Genomic DNA, 18,877 nt, shown 5'->3' on the forward strand with positions numbered 1-18,877 from the left:
AGCGTCACGTGTTTCCTTTAGTCATGTGGTCGACCCAAACTAAATACTTTTTTTTAAATACTTTTTTTTTTTTTTTATTAAGACTGAAAAGAGCGTGCACAAAATCATCAAAAACATAACAAAGGAAATTACACGGGAGTGTGGCTCATGGCTGTGCTACTAAGGACGGAGGATGACAAAGACGGTAGGTTCGATGCCAGGGTTGTGGAGCTGCTGAAAAATCATGTCCAGATTAACATAAACACAATCTCCACTAAATCATTTCTTCAGATTTGTGTGCATGGCCTTCTGTTTCTCTTGCATGTGCGAAGACTAAGCCCCCGTCCGGTGCAAAGGGCTAATTGAGTAACTTTCATTTGAGACCCTCGTATTTGGATTACTCATTTATCTTCTAAGAAATGCCTTTAGTTGTTCAGTGCAGTGTGAGTAAATATCCCACAATGCATTGAGTTTGAACTAGAGTTGTTTCGTTATAGAGATAAAATAAACTAAAATCTGAATGAGAGGGGTGGAGCTGAAAATACAATCAAATTTAAACAACTGAATAAAACTAAATTCTAATTTGCATTTGTTGGTGATGTCTTTTTTTTTTACTGAAAAAAAAAAAACGTTTTCCTCATCCAAAAGTGTAATATTTTGTTTTAAACTGTTAATCACTATGGTAACATGTAATCCACAATAAAAAATGTGATTAAAAAACAAAGAAAAAAAACAAACAAAAACAAATACATATTGATACGTTGTTGTTGTTGTTGTTGTTGTTGTTGTTGTTGTTATTATTATTATTAGGCCCGAGCCCCTACAGGGCGTAGGGCTTATTGCTTTCGCGACTCTAGTCTGCAATTCAATGTTGTTCTTGCTAACATATCTGTTCTTGCTAACATATCTGTTCTTGCTAACATATCTGTTCCTGCTAACACATCTTCGTCAACATGTCCCCCAAACAAACTCGTGGCCCGACCCAAGCCCCCATGGGTCTTATTTATTACTGCTAAAATGAATGAAAGGCAAAGGGAGGTGAATGATTCACCATTGTCCCCACGGTGATGTGGGGAAAGACAAGAGTTTTAAAAAAATGTATAATATGTCATTGTAATGTTATCAGATATATTGTTTTTGCTAAACATATTATTATTAGGCCCGAGCACCTACAGGGCGTAGGGCCTATTGCTTCTTCAACAATGAGCACATGGGTGAAGTGTTCTGACCTCATCAGACTGGAACTAGAGCTGGAGAAATGGTTGGAGCTGTAGAAGACGTAGCAGAGATGGTGATGACTGTGGAAATGTTTTTTCTTTGGCAGACACAGACAGGAGCAGAGATGTAGAAACTGGACTTGGGTTCTTTTAATGAAAACTAAAGAAAAGTCTAATCAATCATGTATTCATGATTATTATTATTATGACATATTAGATTTGAGTTTGGCAGGATTAAACTACAGTCCTCCATATGGATCCTAAAAGTGCAAAAATCTCGAGTTACAAAACAATCCACATTATTTGTCCAGAGACAGAATACCTTCTCACTGTGTTGAGTCATTCTCTAATGTCAGGATCAGGGCTCCCTCTGGTGGTGGTTCACTGTGTGGACGATACCATGGACAGCTCCATCAGACTCAGCTCTCTGTGAAAAGTCAAATGATTGCAGTGGAAACAACAGTCTATTGTCATTAATAAAATATAACTTTTGTATTGCTCTTTACTCTTTACTAGGTCACGGTGGATCAGTGCTGACTCCAGCCTCACATTGGAACACATTTCTGGACATAGATAAAATAAGATGTATAAAAGTCTTTTTTGTGGGACTGAGAGGAAGGCGTTAAGTGCAAATTCACACTCCTATAGGACAAATGCACAAACCTGGGGAAATGTACTTTAAGTCCTTCTTTAAAAGAACAACCATCTGTAAAAACAGGCTTTTTCATACCAATTCATAGGGCCCTAGTCTTCAGGGGCCCTCGCCGCTTCAGTGCCACGTATTCATATGTGACAAAATGAAGACAACACAGTCATCATCTCAACTAGTTTTAAAAAAAGACTGAAAACTGTAAAGGCTCAGCAGTAGCCACAAGTATAACAGTATAAAACATGTCAGGAAGGGGGGTCTGGGGGCCTCCCACAGAGAAATGCTTCAATTCTAGACATTTCTTTTCCTGACTTCTAGTGCATTTTAATGTGTTCCAGTCAACTAAAGTGGGCTTATATTTGTCAATTTTTCCATCCATCCATTTTATTCGGTGCCAGGTCGCAGGAGCAGCAGTCTAAGCAGGAATTCCCAGACTTCCCTCACCCCAGACAAGTTCTCCAGCTGCTCCCGAGGGACCCCAAGCTGTTCCCAGGTCAGCCGAGAGACATAGTTCCTCCAGCGTGTTCTGGGTCTTTCCCTTGACCTCCCTAGGGAGGTGTCCAGGAGGCATCCTGAACAGATGCCCGAGCCACCTCAGTTGGCTTCTCTTGATGTGGAGGAGCAGCAGCTCTACTCTGAGCTCTTCACCTTATCTCTAAGGGAGTGCCCAGCTACTGTGCAAAAGAAACTCATTTTTCGAATGCTTGTATCCACGATCATTCCAGTAGTTGGTTGTTATCGGGCGCCTGCTGCTGATCAGTCTGCTCTTCCTTGTCTAATTGACTTACTGTCTTCCTTAAATTATAGTGAAATTGTAATCATTGGGGATCTAAACTGGAACTGGTTGCACCCTGTTTCTGATGAGCTTAAATCCTATTGTGACTCTTTAAATCTTTTTCAGCTTGTGGATAGTCTCACTAGACCAAATCCTAAATTTCCAGAAAAATCTTCTTTAATTGATCTGATTCTAACAAATACACCATGTAAATTTTCCACTGCAGCTGTGTTTGCAAACGATGTAAGTGATCATTGTGTTATTGCTACTTGTAGAAATACAAAAATACCTAAAGTTAAACCACGTATCATCATAAAGCGTAACACCAGGACTTTTTGTAAGCAATCTTTTTGTCGTGATCTGAGTGAAATTGACTGGCATGAGATGATGCAAATGGACAATGTCGAGACTGCTTGGAATTATTTTTACAATGCCTTCACAAAAATTCTTGACAAACATGCTCCCATCAGGCATTATAAAGTCAAAGGGCATAATAATCCTTGGTTTACTTCAGATTTAGCGGACAAGTTTCGAGAGAGAAATCCAGCATGTGCAAAAGCCTGACGTACTAAAAATACTACTGATTGGCTAGATTTCAGAAGGCTACGTAATGCCTGTGCTACTATGACTCGTAAAATGAAATCAAACCATTTCCTTGAAAACACAACTGCAAACCTTAACAACCCATCAAAGTCAGTCTAACACTACTCCTACTTTAGAGTATCAAATACCTCCAACACAAAATTTTTCATTCAGTCCACTTACGACGTTTGAAGTAACAAGGGCTCTCAAACTCCTAGACCCTACTAAATCAGCAGGTCCTGACGAATTAGAACCACAGTTCCTAATATCTGCAGCAGATTCCATCACATTCCCATTAACATTTTTATTTCATTTATCTCTGTCCACAAATAAAATTCCTCAAATCTGGAAAACAGCATACGTCCTACCCCTTCATAAAGGAGGAGACCCCTCAAATTTAAACAACTATCGACCGATATCCAAATGACCTATTTTGGCAAAAGTATTGGAATCACTTCTAAACAGTCAACTAAAAGATTTCCTTGTGCTATCCAAAATCCTAAATCCCTCACAATCAGGCTTTAGAAAGCAGCACAGCACAACAACCGCAGCTCTCAAGGTTTTAAATGACATCTCAGAATCTTTAGACAATGAACATCACTGCGCTGCACTTTTTGTAGATCTGTCCAAAGCCTTTGATACAGTGAACCACACTGTGCTCAAACTAAAACTGCACAGTGTGGGGCTTTTAAACCAAGCTGTGGGATGGTTTTCAAATTACTTGAGTGATAGATTACAGGGTGTGAAGGCTCAAAATGTAAAATCAAGCTTTCTTAAAGTATCCTCAGGTATACCGCAGGGCTCCATCCTAGGGCCACTTCTCTTTATAATCTACATAAATGATTTAGATAAAAACATAATTGATACTAATCTACACATGTACACCGATGACACAGTCTTGTACACCTCAGCACTTACAGAAAGGCCGGGTCACCAGGCCTTTCTGTGTGGAGTTTTTCATGTTTCTCCCCGTGTCTGGATGGGTTTCCTCCGGGTACTCCGGTTTCCCCCATCAACCAAAACATGAACGCCCTTCGAGACAACTGTTGTTGTGATTTTGGGCGTTACAAAAATAAATGAATTGAATTGAATTGAACTTACAGTAGAGCTCGCACTGACCAAACTTCAAACGGCGTTTAACCATTTGCAAACAATTTTTTCACAATTAAAATTGGTTCTGAATTCGAATAAAACAAAGTGTATGCTTTTTTCCAAGTGTAAATCTAAGGATCAAAATTTCATTCCAATTACAACAAGTGATGGTCATTTGATTGAAATGTAACTAGGTATAAATACCTTGGGATTCTTGTGGATGACAACTTAACATTTAAACCTCATATTGAGAAACTTGTTCATAAATTAAAATTAAAATTAAAATTGCGCTTTTACTTCCGGATTAAATCCTGTTTATCATTTGAGGCTAAGAAAAATCTTGTGATGGCAACATTTTTGTCTGTTCTTGATTTTGGCGATGTGATTTACATGAAAGCCTCTGCAGATGCTTTACATGCTTTGGATACTGTTTATCACGGTGCGTTACGTTTTATAACAAACATGAAGTCGTTGACCCACCACTGTGTTTTGTATGCCCGAGTGGGATGGCCCTCGTTAACTACTCGTAGATTAAAACATTGGTATCTTTTCATCTATAAGTCTATTCTGGGATTGGTTCCTCCTTACATTCAGCAGCTCATAGAAGTCAAGCGTAGTACTGCTCACAGTCTGCGCTCTCAGGACTTGTTCCTGCTCTCTGTGCCCAGAGTTCGCACTGAGCTGGAAAAAAAGACTTTTAGACACTCTGCAGCACAATCTTGGAATGATTTGCAGAGAGACTTGAACTTAAAGGATATGATCTCATTGAACTCATTTAAGAGACTTTTAATTGACTATGAAAGCAAGCTTTCAATTTGCAAATGTTTCAATTAGGTCTGATGTTTTATCTTGTGACTGTGTATATGTTGAGTATGAGTATGTCTGTGTCCTGTGTGTGTTTTGCTTCTTGGCCAGGACACTCTTGAAAAAGAGATTTTTAATCTCAGTGAGTTTTTTATCCTGGTTAAATAAAGGTAAATATATATATTTTTTTTTTAATTGTCCTTTCGGTCTTTACCCAAAGCTAATGACCATAGGTGAGGTTAGAATGTAGATTGACCTGTAAATCGAGAGCTTTGACTTTCGGCTCAGCTCCTTCTTTGCCATAAATATAATGAACACAACCGATGACAAAGGGCAGCCCTGGCGGAGTCCAACACGCACCGGGAACAGGTTTGACTTACTGCCGACCAGACATGTGTGAAGCTCTGTCTCCATCCCACAGGAGACTCACTGTTGTTCTACCTGTCTAAGTGTAAAAGTTCATTATCTCATGGGTGTGAAACAAAAGTCACTCTGCTTTGAAATGTATGTAGCTTTGTCATTCTGGTATAAAACAGTCAGAGCTCAGATGCTCGGGGTTGGTTGGGTTGTTGAGACTTGGACTTAGACGGAGAAGGGAACTGGGGGAGAGGCCGGGACGCTACCAGTCTGTGGCCAGGACAGGCCTGGTCCCTGTCCTGTCTGTATCTGCTGTAACAAACAATAAACCCTTTTTTTTCTGTATTGCAAAACTCACCGAGCTTCGTAAATGGATTACTTTTCATCTAGAATGGTAGTTTGTCCACAACACACCCGACCAGGGAGGCTGAGGAATGTGATTCCCCTGTAGTTGGAACACACCCTCCGGTCCCCCTTTTTAAACAGAGGGACTACCACCCCAGTCTGGCAGTCCTGCGGTACTCTCCCTGACCACCACGAGATGTTTCAGAGACGTGTCAGCCAAGACAGCCCCACTGCATCCAGACACTTAAGGTACTCGGGACGGATCACATCCACCCCCGGAGCCTTGCCACCGAGGAGCTCGCTAACTACCTCAGTGACTTCAGCCAGGGTGATGGATAAGTCCGCCTCCAGGTCCCCACTCTCTGCTTCCTCCTCAGAAGACATGATGGTGGGATTGAGGAGATCCTCAAAATATTCCTTCCACCATCCGACAACACCCCCAGTCGAGGTCAGCAGCTCTCCGCCCACACTGTAAACAGTGTTGGTGAAGCACTGCGTCCCCCTCCTGAGGCGTTGGATGGTTTGTCCTTCTCCATGGCCTCCCATGACTCCTCCCAACCCCGAGTTTTGGCCTCTGAGCTGCCTCAGGAGTCCCACAAGCCAACAGGGCTCAATAGGACTCCTTCTTCAGCCTGACGGCATCCCGTACTTTCATTGTCTACTGTACACGGGTTGTCGCGGCGGCAACATCCGAACCCGGTGGACCACAGCTACGAGCCGGTGGAAAGACAATACAGGTGGAGAACTTGGCCCACTCTGAATTCATGTCCCAACCTCCCCCGGGATGTGGGACAAACTCTCCCAGAGGTGTGAGTTGAACAGAGGGCTTAGCAAGACATCCCAGACAGACCCTCATGATACTCTTGGGTCTGCCAGGTCTGTCCGGCTGCCTCCTCCACCAGGTGGTAATTGGTTGACAGCTCTGCCCCTCCCGAATATCCAAGACACAGGCCCGGAGGTCAGATGACACAACAACAAAGTCGATCATGTAGAGATGAGTTACTTGACTTACATTTGCATACAAAATTTGCACATATAATGAGCATTTAAAAAGCATTCAGTGGTTCACAGGTCGTTCAGTCTTTCAGTCCAGCAGATGTAAGAGGTTTCTGCAACAATCAACGTTGTTAATCCTAGACTTACATCATGTGACAGTTTAAATCACAATGAATGAGCCACAACCAAAACCAGCCAGTTCAATAGTGTAATAAGTACATGTCCAATGATGGAAAGTAGTGGCAAGGCAAGATTATTTGTATAGCACAATTCGTACACATAGTAATTCAAATTCAGCAGCACGTGTCCTGACTAAGACCAGGGGGCGGGACCACATTACACCGGTTTTAGAATCCCTGCATTGGCTCCCTGTGTGTTTCAAGATCGATTTTAAAGTTCTTTTACTGGTTTTTAAATGTCTCAATGGTCTTGAGCCTTCTTATCTTACAGAACTGCTTTTATCCTATGATACTAGGAGCCTCCGGCAGCTCCTAGTCATCCCCAAAGTCAGGACACACACTCATGGAGAGGCCTCTTTCCAGTTTTATGGCCCCCGTCTATGGAACAGTCTGCCAGAGGAGGGCCGCAGAGAACATTCAGGTTTTTAAAACAGGCTCAAGACCCATCTTTTTAGCAGAGCTTTTGACTAGTATTTATCACTTTAGTTTACTTCTCTATTTATTTAGGTTTATTTAGGCTGGCTAGTGTGTTTATGTTGATATCCATGTTTTACTTATGTTTTATTTACTTGTTTAGCTTTGATTTATTTTATTTTTAATAATTTTAGATTTGCCAGTGTTTCCTCTGAGGAGCCCTCTGCACCGGGAGCTGTGGTTGGCTGTGGCTCGTGGCCCCTGGCTCGTGGCCCCTGGCTCGTGGCCCCTGGCTCGTGGCCCCTGGCTCGTGGCCCCTGGCTCGTGGTCCCTGGCTCGTGGTCCCTGGCTCGTGGTCCCTGGCTCGTGGGCCCTGGCTCGTGGGCCCTGGCTCGTGGGCCCTGGCTCGTGGGCCCTGGAGGTTTGGTCTTGACCTCATCTCTTCTCTGGGCCCTGGGCTGGTGTCCTGTGGCTGTGGGTGACCCTGCTCCTGGTGCAGATGGTTCCTCTGGTGGTTCTCTCTCTCTCATCTGGTTCATCTTTATCCAGCCTATGGCACTTAAACATATTGTAATGAAACCAAAGGTATTTTAACACGTGTTGGGGCGGGGGGTGGGAGTGTGTGTTGGGGCGGCGGGGGGGGAGTGTGCGTTGGGGCGGGGGGTTGTCTGGTTGTGTTTATTGTTGGGGTTAGGTTGTTTGGCTGTGGGGTGGTTGGGTGGGTTTGGTGGGTGAGACTGTTTTTTATGCACTGTAAAGCACTTTGTGTTACATTTTTTGTATGAAAAACACTTTATAAATAAAGTTTGTTGTTGTTGTTGTTCAAAGTGCTTTACAGAATAAGAAGGACATTAAAATCACACAAATCAAAACATAAATAATCACAACTTTATTGGATTTTACCTGTGCACGTTTAGGGTTGATGGGGGAAACCGGAGTGTCTGGAAGAAACACACAGACACAGGAAGAACTTGCAAACTCCACACAGACACAGGCGGAACATGCAAACTCCACACAGACACAGGCGGAACATGCAAACTCCACACAGACACAGGCGGAACATGCAAACTCCACACAGACACAGGCGGAACATGCAAACTCCACACAGACACAGGCAGAACATGCAAACTCCACACAGACACAGGCAGAACATGCAAACTCCACACATAAAGAATGAAACTACCACTGAGCCTTAACTGTGTCGTTTGAATGTTCAGTGGGACTTTTGTATTGTCTTGTCTCCAGACTCACACACAGTGGCTCAGGGCAAAATCAAATAGAACAGAATAAGTGAAGGGAATTAAACCTTTATTGAACCTAAACTTTATATTATGTAAAGAAAGCTGAGGTTTCTGGAGCTTGTGATTGGCTCAGTGTTGTTTGACCTCGGAGCTCTGTCCTGATTGGAGCATAGGTCACTCCTGGAGCTCTGTCCTGATTGGAGCATAGGTCACTCCTGGAGCTCTGTCCTGATTGGAGCATAGGTCACTCCTGGAGCTCTGTCCTGATTGGAGCATAGGTCACTCCTGGAGCTCTGTCCTGATCCTGTAGTGTTTCAAGAAATTACTGAAGTAAGAGAGAAAACGTATTTGAGGAAAGTACTACTCAAGTAAGAGTAACTTAAAGAGTAACTGTCAGGACGTAACTTCTGCTTTATAATTTTCCCACTTACTCACAATGGGAAGAGTAACCACAACATTTACTCGAGTACTGTTACTTCAATACAACTATTATTCAAGTAAAAGTACGCTGCTAGAAAATAACTATTTTTTAAAGTTACTTATGGCCCATTCATGTTTTGTGTGATACTTGAACCTCGACCAAGACATTTGAAACTTACCTGATGCTTTGTTAAATTACCGTCTGTTCTTGAGATACTGCAATTAACTCTGGAGATATGATTTTTGTGAGTGTGGCCCACCCCTGTGTAACACCATGTGACAAGAAAACACAGGTATTACTGTTTCATTTATGATAATGTTGTGTCTTTTTGTGTCTGTGCAGTTGGTGATTCTCTTGAACCTGAGACAGGGCTGTGTGATGCCAATTGATCTGATGAGAATTTAAAGTCCATCCATCCATCCATTTTCTTCCGCTTATCCGGGGCCGGGTCATGGGGGCAGCAGTCTAAGCAGGGACTCCCAGACTTCCCTCACCCCGGACACGTCCTCCAGCTTCTCCGGTGGGACCCCAAGGCATTCCCAGGCCAGCCGAGAGACATAGTCCCTCCAGCGTGTCCTGGGTCTTCCCCGGGGCCTCCTCCCGGTGGGACATGCCCAGAACACCTCCATAGGGAGGCGTCCAGGAGGCATCCTGAGCAGATGCCCGAGCCACCTCAGCTGGTTCCTCTCAACGTGTAGGAGCAGCGGCTCTACTCCGAGCTCCTCCCGTGTGACCGAGCTCCTCACCCTATCCCTAAGGGTGTGCCCGGCCACTCTGCGGAGGAAGCCCATTTCAGCCGCTTGTATCCATGACCTTGTCCTTTCGGTCATTAGCCAGAGCTCATGACCATAGGTGAGGGTAGGAACGTAGATTGACCGGTAAATCGAGAGCTTCGCCTTTGGGCTCAGCTCCTTCTTCACCACAACGGACCGATACAGCGACCGCATCACTGCAGACGCTGCACCGATTCGCCTGTCAATCTCCCGCTCCATCCTACCCTCACTCGTGAACAAGACCCTCCCCGAACCACCACCTTAACGTGGTGGAGGGGTTTGAGCACCCGAATGATCCTGGGAGCTATGTTGTCGGGGGCTTCATGCCCCTGGTAGGGTCACCCATGGCAAACAGGTCCTGGGAGACGGGTCTGACTAAGAGCGGTTCAGAAGCCTAACATGAAGAGAAAAAGAACAAGGCCAGTTACGTCGCCCGGACAGGCGTTACCGGGGCCCCACCCTAGAGCCAGGCCTGGGGTGGGTGCTCAGCAGCGAGCGCCTGGTGGCCGGGCCTTTCCCCACGGAGCCCGGGCCCAGCCCGAAGGAACGACGTGGGGCCGTCCTCCCGTGGACCCACCACCTGCGAGAGGAGCCATGAGGGGCGGGTGCAGAGAGATCTGGGCGGCAGTCGAAGGCGGGGACCTCAACGACCGGATCTCCGGACATGGAGACTAGCTCTGGGGACAGGGAATGTCACCTCGAATTTAAAGTCATGATATTAAACTTTCAAACTCCATTTTGATATTAAGGAAAAGACTCAACTCAATACTGATTCTGATACCACAATGATAATAAAAACACTCTTTATTAACACAATACAATCTTTTTTAACTTTAAATGGTAGTACTTTTGTTCATATTCCCATGTGTGTTATATGTGTGTACTCCCTCAGTGTGCAGTAGGTTCATAGTGGTCCATGGTGTATACGAGTCTATGTGTCTTATACTTGTGAAAGATACTGACCAGGATCATTGTAAAGTTTGGTTCATTTCTGTCCTTTGAATGTGACTTTTGTAATATTGATACTGCTTCAAATTTCCTAACCCTGTAGTTCTGTACAAACATGTTCTGAAATGTGATTCTTGCATTAGTTTGTCAGTTCAGATTTCACTTTTTGTCAATTCCTCTGGATGTGTTTAAAATATGAACTTTGAACATGTTTATATAATTAAAACATAAAAAATCCCCATATCGTTCAGCCCTACATTGGTAGAAATACAAATGAAAAACGATACTCAAGTAAACAAACAGTTACTTGACTAATAAATACAGATACAGGTTTAAACATTGACTCAACTAAGTACAAATGATACTGTGTAGCTGTCATCAACATTCTCTGGCGGTGTGATGCTAACTGTAGGCACTGCTCTGTTTGAGGCTTGTTAGACTGTATTTTAAATTAATTCTCTCCTGTGTGACTTTTTGTATGTCTTTTCAGATCACTGCCCTGGGGAGAACAGCTGTAAGGTTTGTCTCCTGTGTGTTTTCTCATGTGTTTTTTGAGACTACCCCTTTGAATAAATGCTTTCTCACAGAGGGAACAGCTGTACGGTTTGTCTCCTGTGTGTGTTCTCATGTGTATTGTGAGATTACTCTTTCGATTAAATGATTTCTCACAGAAAGAACAGTTATAAGGTTTGTCTCCTGTGTGTGTTCCCATGTGTCTTGTGAGATTACACTTCTGAATAAATGCTTTCTCACAGACAGAACAGCTGTAAGGTTTGTCTCCTGTGTGTGTTTCCATGTGTCTTTTGAGAATACTCTTTTGAATAAATGCTTTCTCACATATAGAACAGTTAAAAGGTTTGTCTCCTGTGTGTGTTCCCATGTGTTGTGTAAGAGCATTCTTTCGATTAAATGCTTTCTCACAGACAGAACAGTTATAAGGTTTGTCTCCTGTGTGAATTCTCAAGTGTCTTATTAAATCGCTTTTTAAGCCAAATCTCTTTTTACAAACTAAGCACTGGTGTTTCTTCCCTGCTGCTCGTTTGGCTGTTCCTGACACGTCCCCATTGTCCACAGTGGCTCTGGTCTCTGGTGCAGACTTGTGTTTGGGGGATAGACTTGAGTTTGGTGCAGTGGTGCTTTTGTCTCTGCTCTGGACTTGGTTGTAGTGGTCTCCATCTGCCTCTGTCTCCATCTGTGCAGCTGAAGAGCCGATTGGAGCTCTCCAGTCTTCATCACTGTCAGTGTCAGAAGAGTGCTCCGTGTCTCCCTCAGTCTCAGGGTGGACATGTGTCTCTGAGCTGATGTCCTCTTCCTGCCTGTCCTCTCTGTGGACATGTGTCTCTGAGCTGATGTCCTCTCTGTGGACATGTGTCTCTGAGCTGATGTCCTCTCCCTGTGTGTTCTCTCTGTAGACATGTGTCTCTGAGCTGATGTCCTCTCCCTGTGTGTTCTCTCTGTGGACATGTGTCTCTGAGCTGATGTCCACAGAGAGGACAGGCAGGAAGAGGACATGTGTCTCTGAGCTGATGTCCTCTCCCTGCGTGTCCTCTCTGTGGACATGTGTCTCTGAGCTGATGTCCTCTCCCTGTGTGTCCTCTCTGTGGACATGTGTCTCTGAGTTGACGTCCTCTCTGTGATCACTTTCTTTTCGTTGAAGCAGTGAGGACTCTTCTGTCTTCACACAGCCATCATTGGACTCAGGGACAGACCTGAAGAAAAGAAAATCTACATGAATCAAAAACAGTTTGGAACAATTGTCCTCTGAGGAGAAGTCAGTGTCTGTGTCTGCATAAAGTATTCTTATGTATAAAACCTGCTGTTCATGCGATTCAATTAGCACTTTATACTTCTGGCTGTTCTTAAATGTCCCTGAATTCAGATGTATTTCTAATCTGATCATATTTTATAATAAATTGTGTTGAAAGTGATGGGACTCACACTTGCAGCTCCTCTTCCTCCTGTTTGTCGTGCTGTTCTTCTGGCTCCTCTTTAATCTGTGGAGTCTCTGGGATTTCCTGTTTCAGAGTGAGACCAGGACTCAGAGAGGACATGTGGACACCTGCAGGAGACAATGAGCAAACAAAGATGATAATTACTTACACAAACATATGTCTTATTTGTCTATAAAGTTGTACATTTAGTCCAAATCCAAACTTTTTGAGATCAGGATTGTGTCGTCACACAGAATATTTATTTCCCCTAATGTTAAACCAATGGACATTTGAAGATGCTAAATAGTAAAGGCAAAACAAGTTTATTTGTACAGCACAATTCGCACACAAGGTAGTTTAAAGTACTGTACTAAATAAAAAAGACATTAAAATCACAATACCACAAACCAAAACAGAAATAATCACAAATAATCACCACAAAATAAACATTAAAGGAGAAAAGTGCAGAGTTAAAACCTTTCAGTCACATGCACAGATAAACAGAACTGTTTTGAGCCTGGATTTAAACATTGTCAAAGTCGAGGCCTGTGTCACATCTTCAGGAAGAATATTCCAGGTTTTAGCTGCAGAAAACTGAAACACTGATTCCTCATGTTTAGTCCTGACTCTGGGACCAGCAGGAGGCCGGTCCCTGAAGTCCTCCTCATGTGAGATGGTTCATGTGGCTCAGGTGGGAGATGTTCTTTGGTGCTGGTCCATGGAGAGACTTGTTCACACAGAGCTGCTTTAAAGTCTATTCTCTGAGCCACAGGAGCCAGAGACCTGAGCCACAGGACACATGTGTGAAGTACTTCCTGGTTCTAGTCAGGACCTGAGCAGCAGTGTTCTGGATGTACTGTTCTGTCTTAAGGCTCGTTTGGAGAGGCCAGTGAGCAGGACGTTACAGTCGTCTAACCTACTGGAGACAAATACATGGAAGTCTCTCCAAGTGTGATTTTGACAGTTTACCTTTGATTTTTGCAATGTTTTTTAGGTGATAAAAAGCTGCAGATGTTATTGATTTGATGTGGCTGTTAAAGTTCAAGTCTGAGTCCATTATTACCTCTAGATTTCTAGCCTGATTTGAAGGTTTTAGAGAGACTGGAGGTGACTGCTGACACTTTCTCCATGTTTCTGTGGGACAAAGACTTGGAGGCGACGCTTGCTCAGTGGTTAGAGCGTTGGTCCCCCAACCCGAAGGTCGGAAGATCGAATCTCGCTTGGACCAAGTCCTGTTTTCTTAGGCAAGGCACTTCACCCACATTGCCTCGTATGTGCGTGTGACCAGATTGGTGGTGGTCTGAGGGGCTGATGGCGCAGATTGGCAGCCTCGCGTCCCTCAGTTTGCCCCAGGGAAGCTGTGGCTACAATTACCATCACTAAGTGTGGAAGTGAATGAATAATGACTGTAGTGTAGCACTTTGAGAGGCTTTGACAAGCCTGTAAAGCTAGCAGCAGCTTATCGGCCTGTTGCACGGCTCTTTTACACTTGTATTGTTGTTGCTAATGCGTGTCTATGGACGTACGCCACATTTGGACAGTAACACGTGGCTCGGACACATCAGACTTACCGGCTCTGGTCAGCACGACTCTGGGGCTCAGAGCGCTCAGAGTCGAGTCCAGGAGCCGTTGGTTCCTCTCGTTCTCCTGTTTGGAGCGACACAGTTCCTCCTCATACTCGGCTATGATTGTTTCAAACAGCACATATATGTCTTCAGCAGCCGCAGTCAGCCGCTCCTCCACCAAAGCTCTCAGCCTTTGGACTTTAGACATTTTACAAACCGCTTGGTTTTGTCACTTTTTCTGTTTTCTTTTCCTCCTCGCTGGTTGTGGTAAAAAAGCTCTCTCCTTCGGGCGCTCCTCGCTGTGGCCGTGTGGCGTGTTGCTGCCGCACACTGGTCGCCCGTGGTACTGCAGAAGAGGGAAGTGAAGCTCACATCTGCAACTGGACATAATTATTGACATAGACTAAAGAATATCCATTACTGTACTGTACTGTGGGGTCGATCTGGTTGATTTTTCAAAATGAAAACACATAAAGAACACGTAAAGCAGTGATTTTAGACGTCCACAGCCCAGTTTCACTACAAAACTAAAAGTCTCTTCACATGATGTGCAGCTCTCTTGAAATAAAGCATCCCGTTTTTTTAATAGATCCGCGTCACGTTTTTCCTTTAGTCACGTGGTCGACCCAAACTAAATACTTTTTTTTATTTTTATTTTTTTATTAAGAAGACTGAAAAGAGTGTGCACAAAATAATCAAAAACGTAACAAAGGAACACGGGAGTGTGGCTCATGGCTGTGCTACTAAGGGCGGAGGATGACAAAGATTTGAGTTTGGCAGGATTAAACTACAGTCCTCCATATGGATCCTAAAAGTGCAAAAATCTCGAGCTACAAAACAATCCACATTATTTGTCCAGAGACAGAATACCTTCTCACTGTGTTGAGTCATTCTCTAATGTCAGGATCAGGGCTCCCTCTGGTGGTGGTTCACTGTGTGGACGATACCATGGACAGCTCCATCAGACTCAGCTCTCTGTGAAAAGTCAAATGATTGCAGTGGAAACAACAGTCTATTGTCATTAATAAAATATAACTTTTGTATTGCTCTTTACTCTTTACTAGGTCACGGTGGATCTGTGCTGACTCCAGCCTCACATTGGAACACATTTCTGGACATAGATAAAATAAGATGTATAAAAGTCTTTTTTGTGGGACTGAGAGGAAGGCGTTAAGTGCAAATTCACACTCCTATAGGACAAATGCACAAACCTGGGGAAATGTACTTTAAGTCCTTCTTTAAAAGAACAACCATCTGTAAAAACAGGCTTTTTCATACCAATTCATAGGGCCCTAGTCTTCAGGGGCCCTCGCCGCTTCAGTGCCACGTATTCATATGTGACAAAATGAAGACAACACAGTCATCATCTCAACTAGTTTTAAAAAAAGACTGAAAACTCTAAAGGCTCAGCAGTAGCCACAAGTATAACAGTATAAAACATGTCAGGAAGGGGGGTCTGGGGGCCTCCCACAGAGAAATGCTTCAATTCTAGACATTTCTTTTCCTGACTTCTAGTGCATTTTAATGTGTTCCAGTCGACTAAAGTGGGCTTATATTTGTCAATTTTTCCATCCATCCATTTTCTTCCGCTTATCTGGTGCCAGGTCGCAGGAGCAGCAGTCTAAGCAGGAACTCTGAGACTTCCCTCCTGAGGGACCCCAAGGTGTTCCCAGGTCAGCCGAGAGACATAGTCCTTCCAGTGTGTTCTGGGTCTTTCCCTTGACCTCCCTAGGGAGGTGTCCAGGAGGCATCCTGAACAAATGCCCGAGCCACCTCAGTTGGCTTCTCTTGATGTGGAGGAGCAGCAGCTCTACTCTGAGCTCTTCACCTTATCTCTAAGGGAGCGCCCAGCCACCATTCAGAAGAAACTCATTTCGAATCCTGTCGGTCATTACCCAAAGCTCATGACCACAGGTGAGGGTAGAATGTAAATTGACTGGTAAATCAAGAGCTTTGCCTTTCAGCTCAGCTCCTTCTTTGCCACAACAGTCCAATACAGTGACTGCATCACTGCAGACACTGCACCGATCCGCCTGTCAATCTCACGCTCCATCCTTTCCTCACTCGTGAACAAGACCCCGAGATACTTGAACTCCTCCACTTGAGGCAAGGACTCACCTCCCGAAGAGGGAAAGCCACCTTTTTCCGGTCAAGAACAATGGCCTCGGACTTAGAAGAGCTGATTCTCATCCCAACAGCTTCACACTCGCCCCGGTGCCTGCTGCAGGTTCTGGCTCGATTAAGCCATCAGGACAACATCATCTAAAAAATAGCAGAGATGAGATCCTGTGGATCCTGAAGCAGACCCCCTCCGGCCCCTGGCTGCGCCTTCTGTCCATAAATATAATTAACACAATCGGTGACAAAGGGCAGCCTTGGCGGAGTCCAACATGCACCGAGAACAGGTCTGACTTACTGCCGGCAATGTGATCACAGCTCCTGCTCCGGTCATACAGGGACCGGACAGCCCTCAGCAAAGAGCCCCGGACCCCATACTCCCAGAGCACCCCCCAAAGGACACCACGAGGGACACGGTCGAATGTCTTCTCCAGGTCCACAAAACACATGTGGACTGGTTGTGCAGACTCCCATGAACCATCAAGGGTGCGATGGAAAGTTTAGAGCTGATCTAGTAGCGGCCGCAACACCCAAACCCAGTGGACCACAGCTACAAGCCGGTGGAATGACAATATAGATGGAGAACTGGGCCCATTCTGAATCCATGTCCATCCTCCCCCGGGATGTGGGAGAAGCTCTCCCAGAGGCATGAGTTGAAGTCCCCCCGAACAGAGGGCTCAGCCAGACTTCCCCAACAGACCCTCACAATACTCTTGGGTCTGCCAGGTCTGTCCGGCTGCCTCCTCCACCAGGTGGTAATTGGTTGACAGCTCTGGCCCTCCTTAGTATCCAAGACACAGGGCCGGAGGTCAGATGACACGACAACAAAGTCGATCATGTAGAGATGAGTTACTTGACTTACATTTGCATACAAAATGAGCACATATAATGAGAATTTAGAAAGCATTCAGGAGTCATTCACAGGTCATTCAGTCGTCCAGCAGATGTAACAAAGAGGTTTCTGCCACAGTCAACGTTGCTAATCCTACACTTATATCATCTGACAGTTTAGATCGCAATGGTGAGCCACAACCAAAACCATCGAGTTTAATAAGTGTAATAAGTACATGTCCAATGATGGAGAGTAATGACATTTTAAGTCCTCTCTGAAAAGTCCCTCTTTCCCCAAAACCATCTTCCTCTGGGGCTCTTCATGCTTTGTCTCGTACTTTAGATAAACTTAACTTCAATAACTTTTAGTCTTTTAGTCTGTAAAACAACCATTCAAATGTACCTCTACCTGAGGCGCCTAGAGCAGACCTGGAGGGAAGAAGGGCCTTCAGACCGGTGTAAACACATAGCTGTCCACACCAAAGCCCCACTCAAAAACAAATTGCTGCCAGCACATATTTACCTACTGAAAATAAAGCACATCTAATCGTTTTAGAGGGATATTTAGACTAGTATGAACACCCAAGCGTCGTTTTGTTTCCAAAAATTCCAATCATTATTTTCAATATAAAAGCATGGGCTCTTGGGGGCCCTCTGGTGGCCTCAGGGCCCTAAGCAGCTGCTTCGTCTGCTTATAGGCTAGGCCGGCCCTGGCAGCACTTTAAATCCCTACTAAAGGTTCAGCTTTTGTCATTGGCATTTGAGACCAGTAAAAGAGGTTAAGGTTAACGTTCACTTTACTGGATTTTACCTGTTGTGCAGGTTTTGGGTTTAAGGGGGAAACCGGAGTGCCTGGAAAATGCAGCAAGTGCCACGGAATGACGTCAGAGGGCAGCTGCTTGATTCATACTCTGGTCTACAGATTCAGGCTCTGTCTGCTTGAGGACAGTAATGAACTGTATTTAAACTCTTTACCCACATAGGCCGCCTCCATGTCGCCCATTGTGCTTGTAATGTAGCTAGTCCATTACCATCATCGAGGCTAGCAGAAAGGAAGGACATACACAAGCGTTTAAAATGTTTTATTGATAAATGTGTATCACTGAATTGATTGTAATTGTGCAAATTTTAACTTACCCATGTTGTCTGCCTTAGGTGTTTCGGCCAAATGAGACCCTGGGGAGCCGAAGCTCCTTAAGAAGGTTCCGGGGCAGACCACTGGGGGTTAACAAGGAGGGGTGTTGTATATTTTAGCTTTGTGGGGAATGTGATTAGTTTCCACTGTTAAAACAATTTAAGTAAAACGGACCTCTATTTTAATTAATAACTTAACTGAATAAATTCTTACATTGTTTGATTGGAGCTGAGAACTGGATGTGAGAAAGACTTACCTGTTATACCGAATGGGCTCACCCAATTAGGGAGAGGCTCTATAAAAGGAAAAATCTCAGTGACTATGTGAGAGGGTGCTGTATGTATAACAGGTACTGCAAAGGCTGATTTTTATTTTTTTTTTTTTACTTTTTTCTTGTTTCTTTGTAAAGTTTATGGTGAAAATAAACGCACTTGGGTCTGCACTGGACTAATTGTCTCAGCTCTGCTCTGTTCCTCTTTTAACTGCGAAAGTTGCTATCCGGGCGATTACAGTGCTCATTCTCAT

General features: G+C 44.3%; 1 protein-coding gene across 1 annotated transcript; it reads right to left on the bottom strand.

The window, feature by feature from the left end:
• Positions 1 to 159: 159 nt before the first annotated feature.
• LOC129456885 (protein starmaker-like) lies at positions 160 to 14,480 on the bottom strand. Its single transcript, XM_055227730.1, has 6 exons — positions 14,275 to 14,480; positions 12,711 to 12,831; positions 12,283 to 12,481; positions 11,782 to 12,045; positions 4,883 to 4,975; positions 160 to 213 (listed from the first exon to the last, which is right to left on the bottom strand). The coding sequence occupies exons 1-6, from the start codon at positions 14,474 to 14,476 to the stop codon at positions 160 to 162; spliced, it is 933 nt and encodes a 310-aa protein (XP_055083705.1). The 5' UTR covers positions 14,477 to 14,480.
• Positions 14,481 to 18,877: the final 4,397 nt, after the last annotated feature.

Source organism: Periophthalmus magnuspinnatus, chromosome 16 (genome assembly GCF_009829125.3).
Source record: "Periophthalmus magnuspinnatus isolate fPerMag1 chromosome 16, fPerMag1.2.pri, whole genome shotgun sequence".
Classification (NCBI taxonomy): domain Eukaryota; kingdom Metazoa; phylum Chordata; class Actinopteri; order Gobiiformes; family Gobiidae; genus Periophthalmus; species Periophthalmus magnuspinnatus.

What these genes read in the sequence shown, in the direction of transcription:
- LOC129456885 (XM_055227730.1), bottom strand. Translation starts at nt 14,476, where the DNA reads ATGTCTAAAGTCCAAAGGCTGAGAGCTTTGGTGGAGGAGCGGCTGACT. An exon ending in GAGGAAGAGGAGCTGCAAGT is followed by an intron (nt 12,482 to 12,710) that starts GTGAGTCCCATC and finishes TCTTTTCTTCAG; the next exon opens with GTCTGTCCCTGAGTCCAATG. An exon ending in ACTTCTATGAGCTGCTGAAT is followed by an intron (nt 214 to 4,882) that starts GTAAGGAGGAAC and finishes ATGATTTTTCAG; the next exon opens with CAGCTCCACAACCCTGGCAT.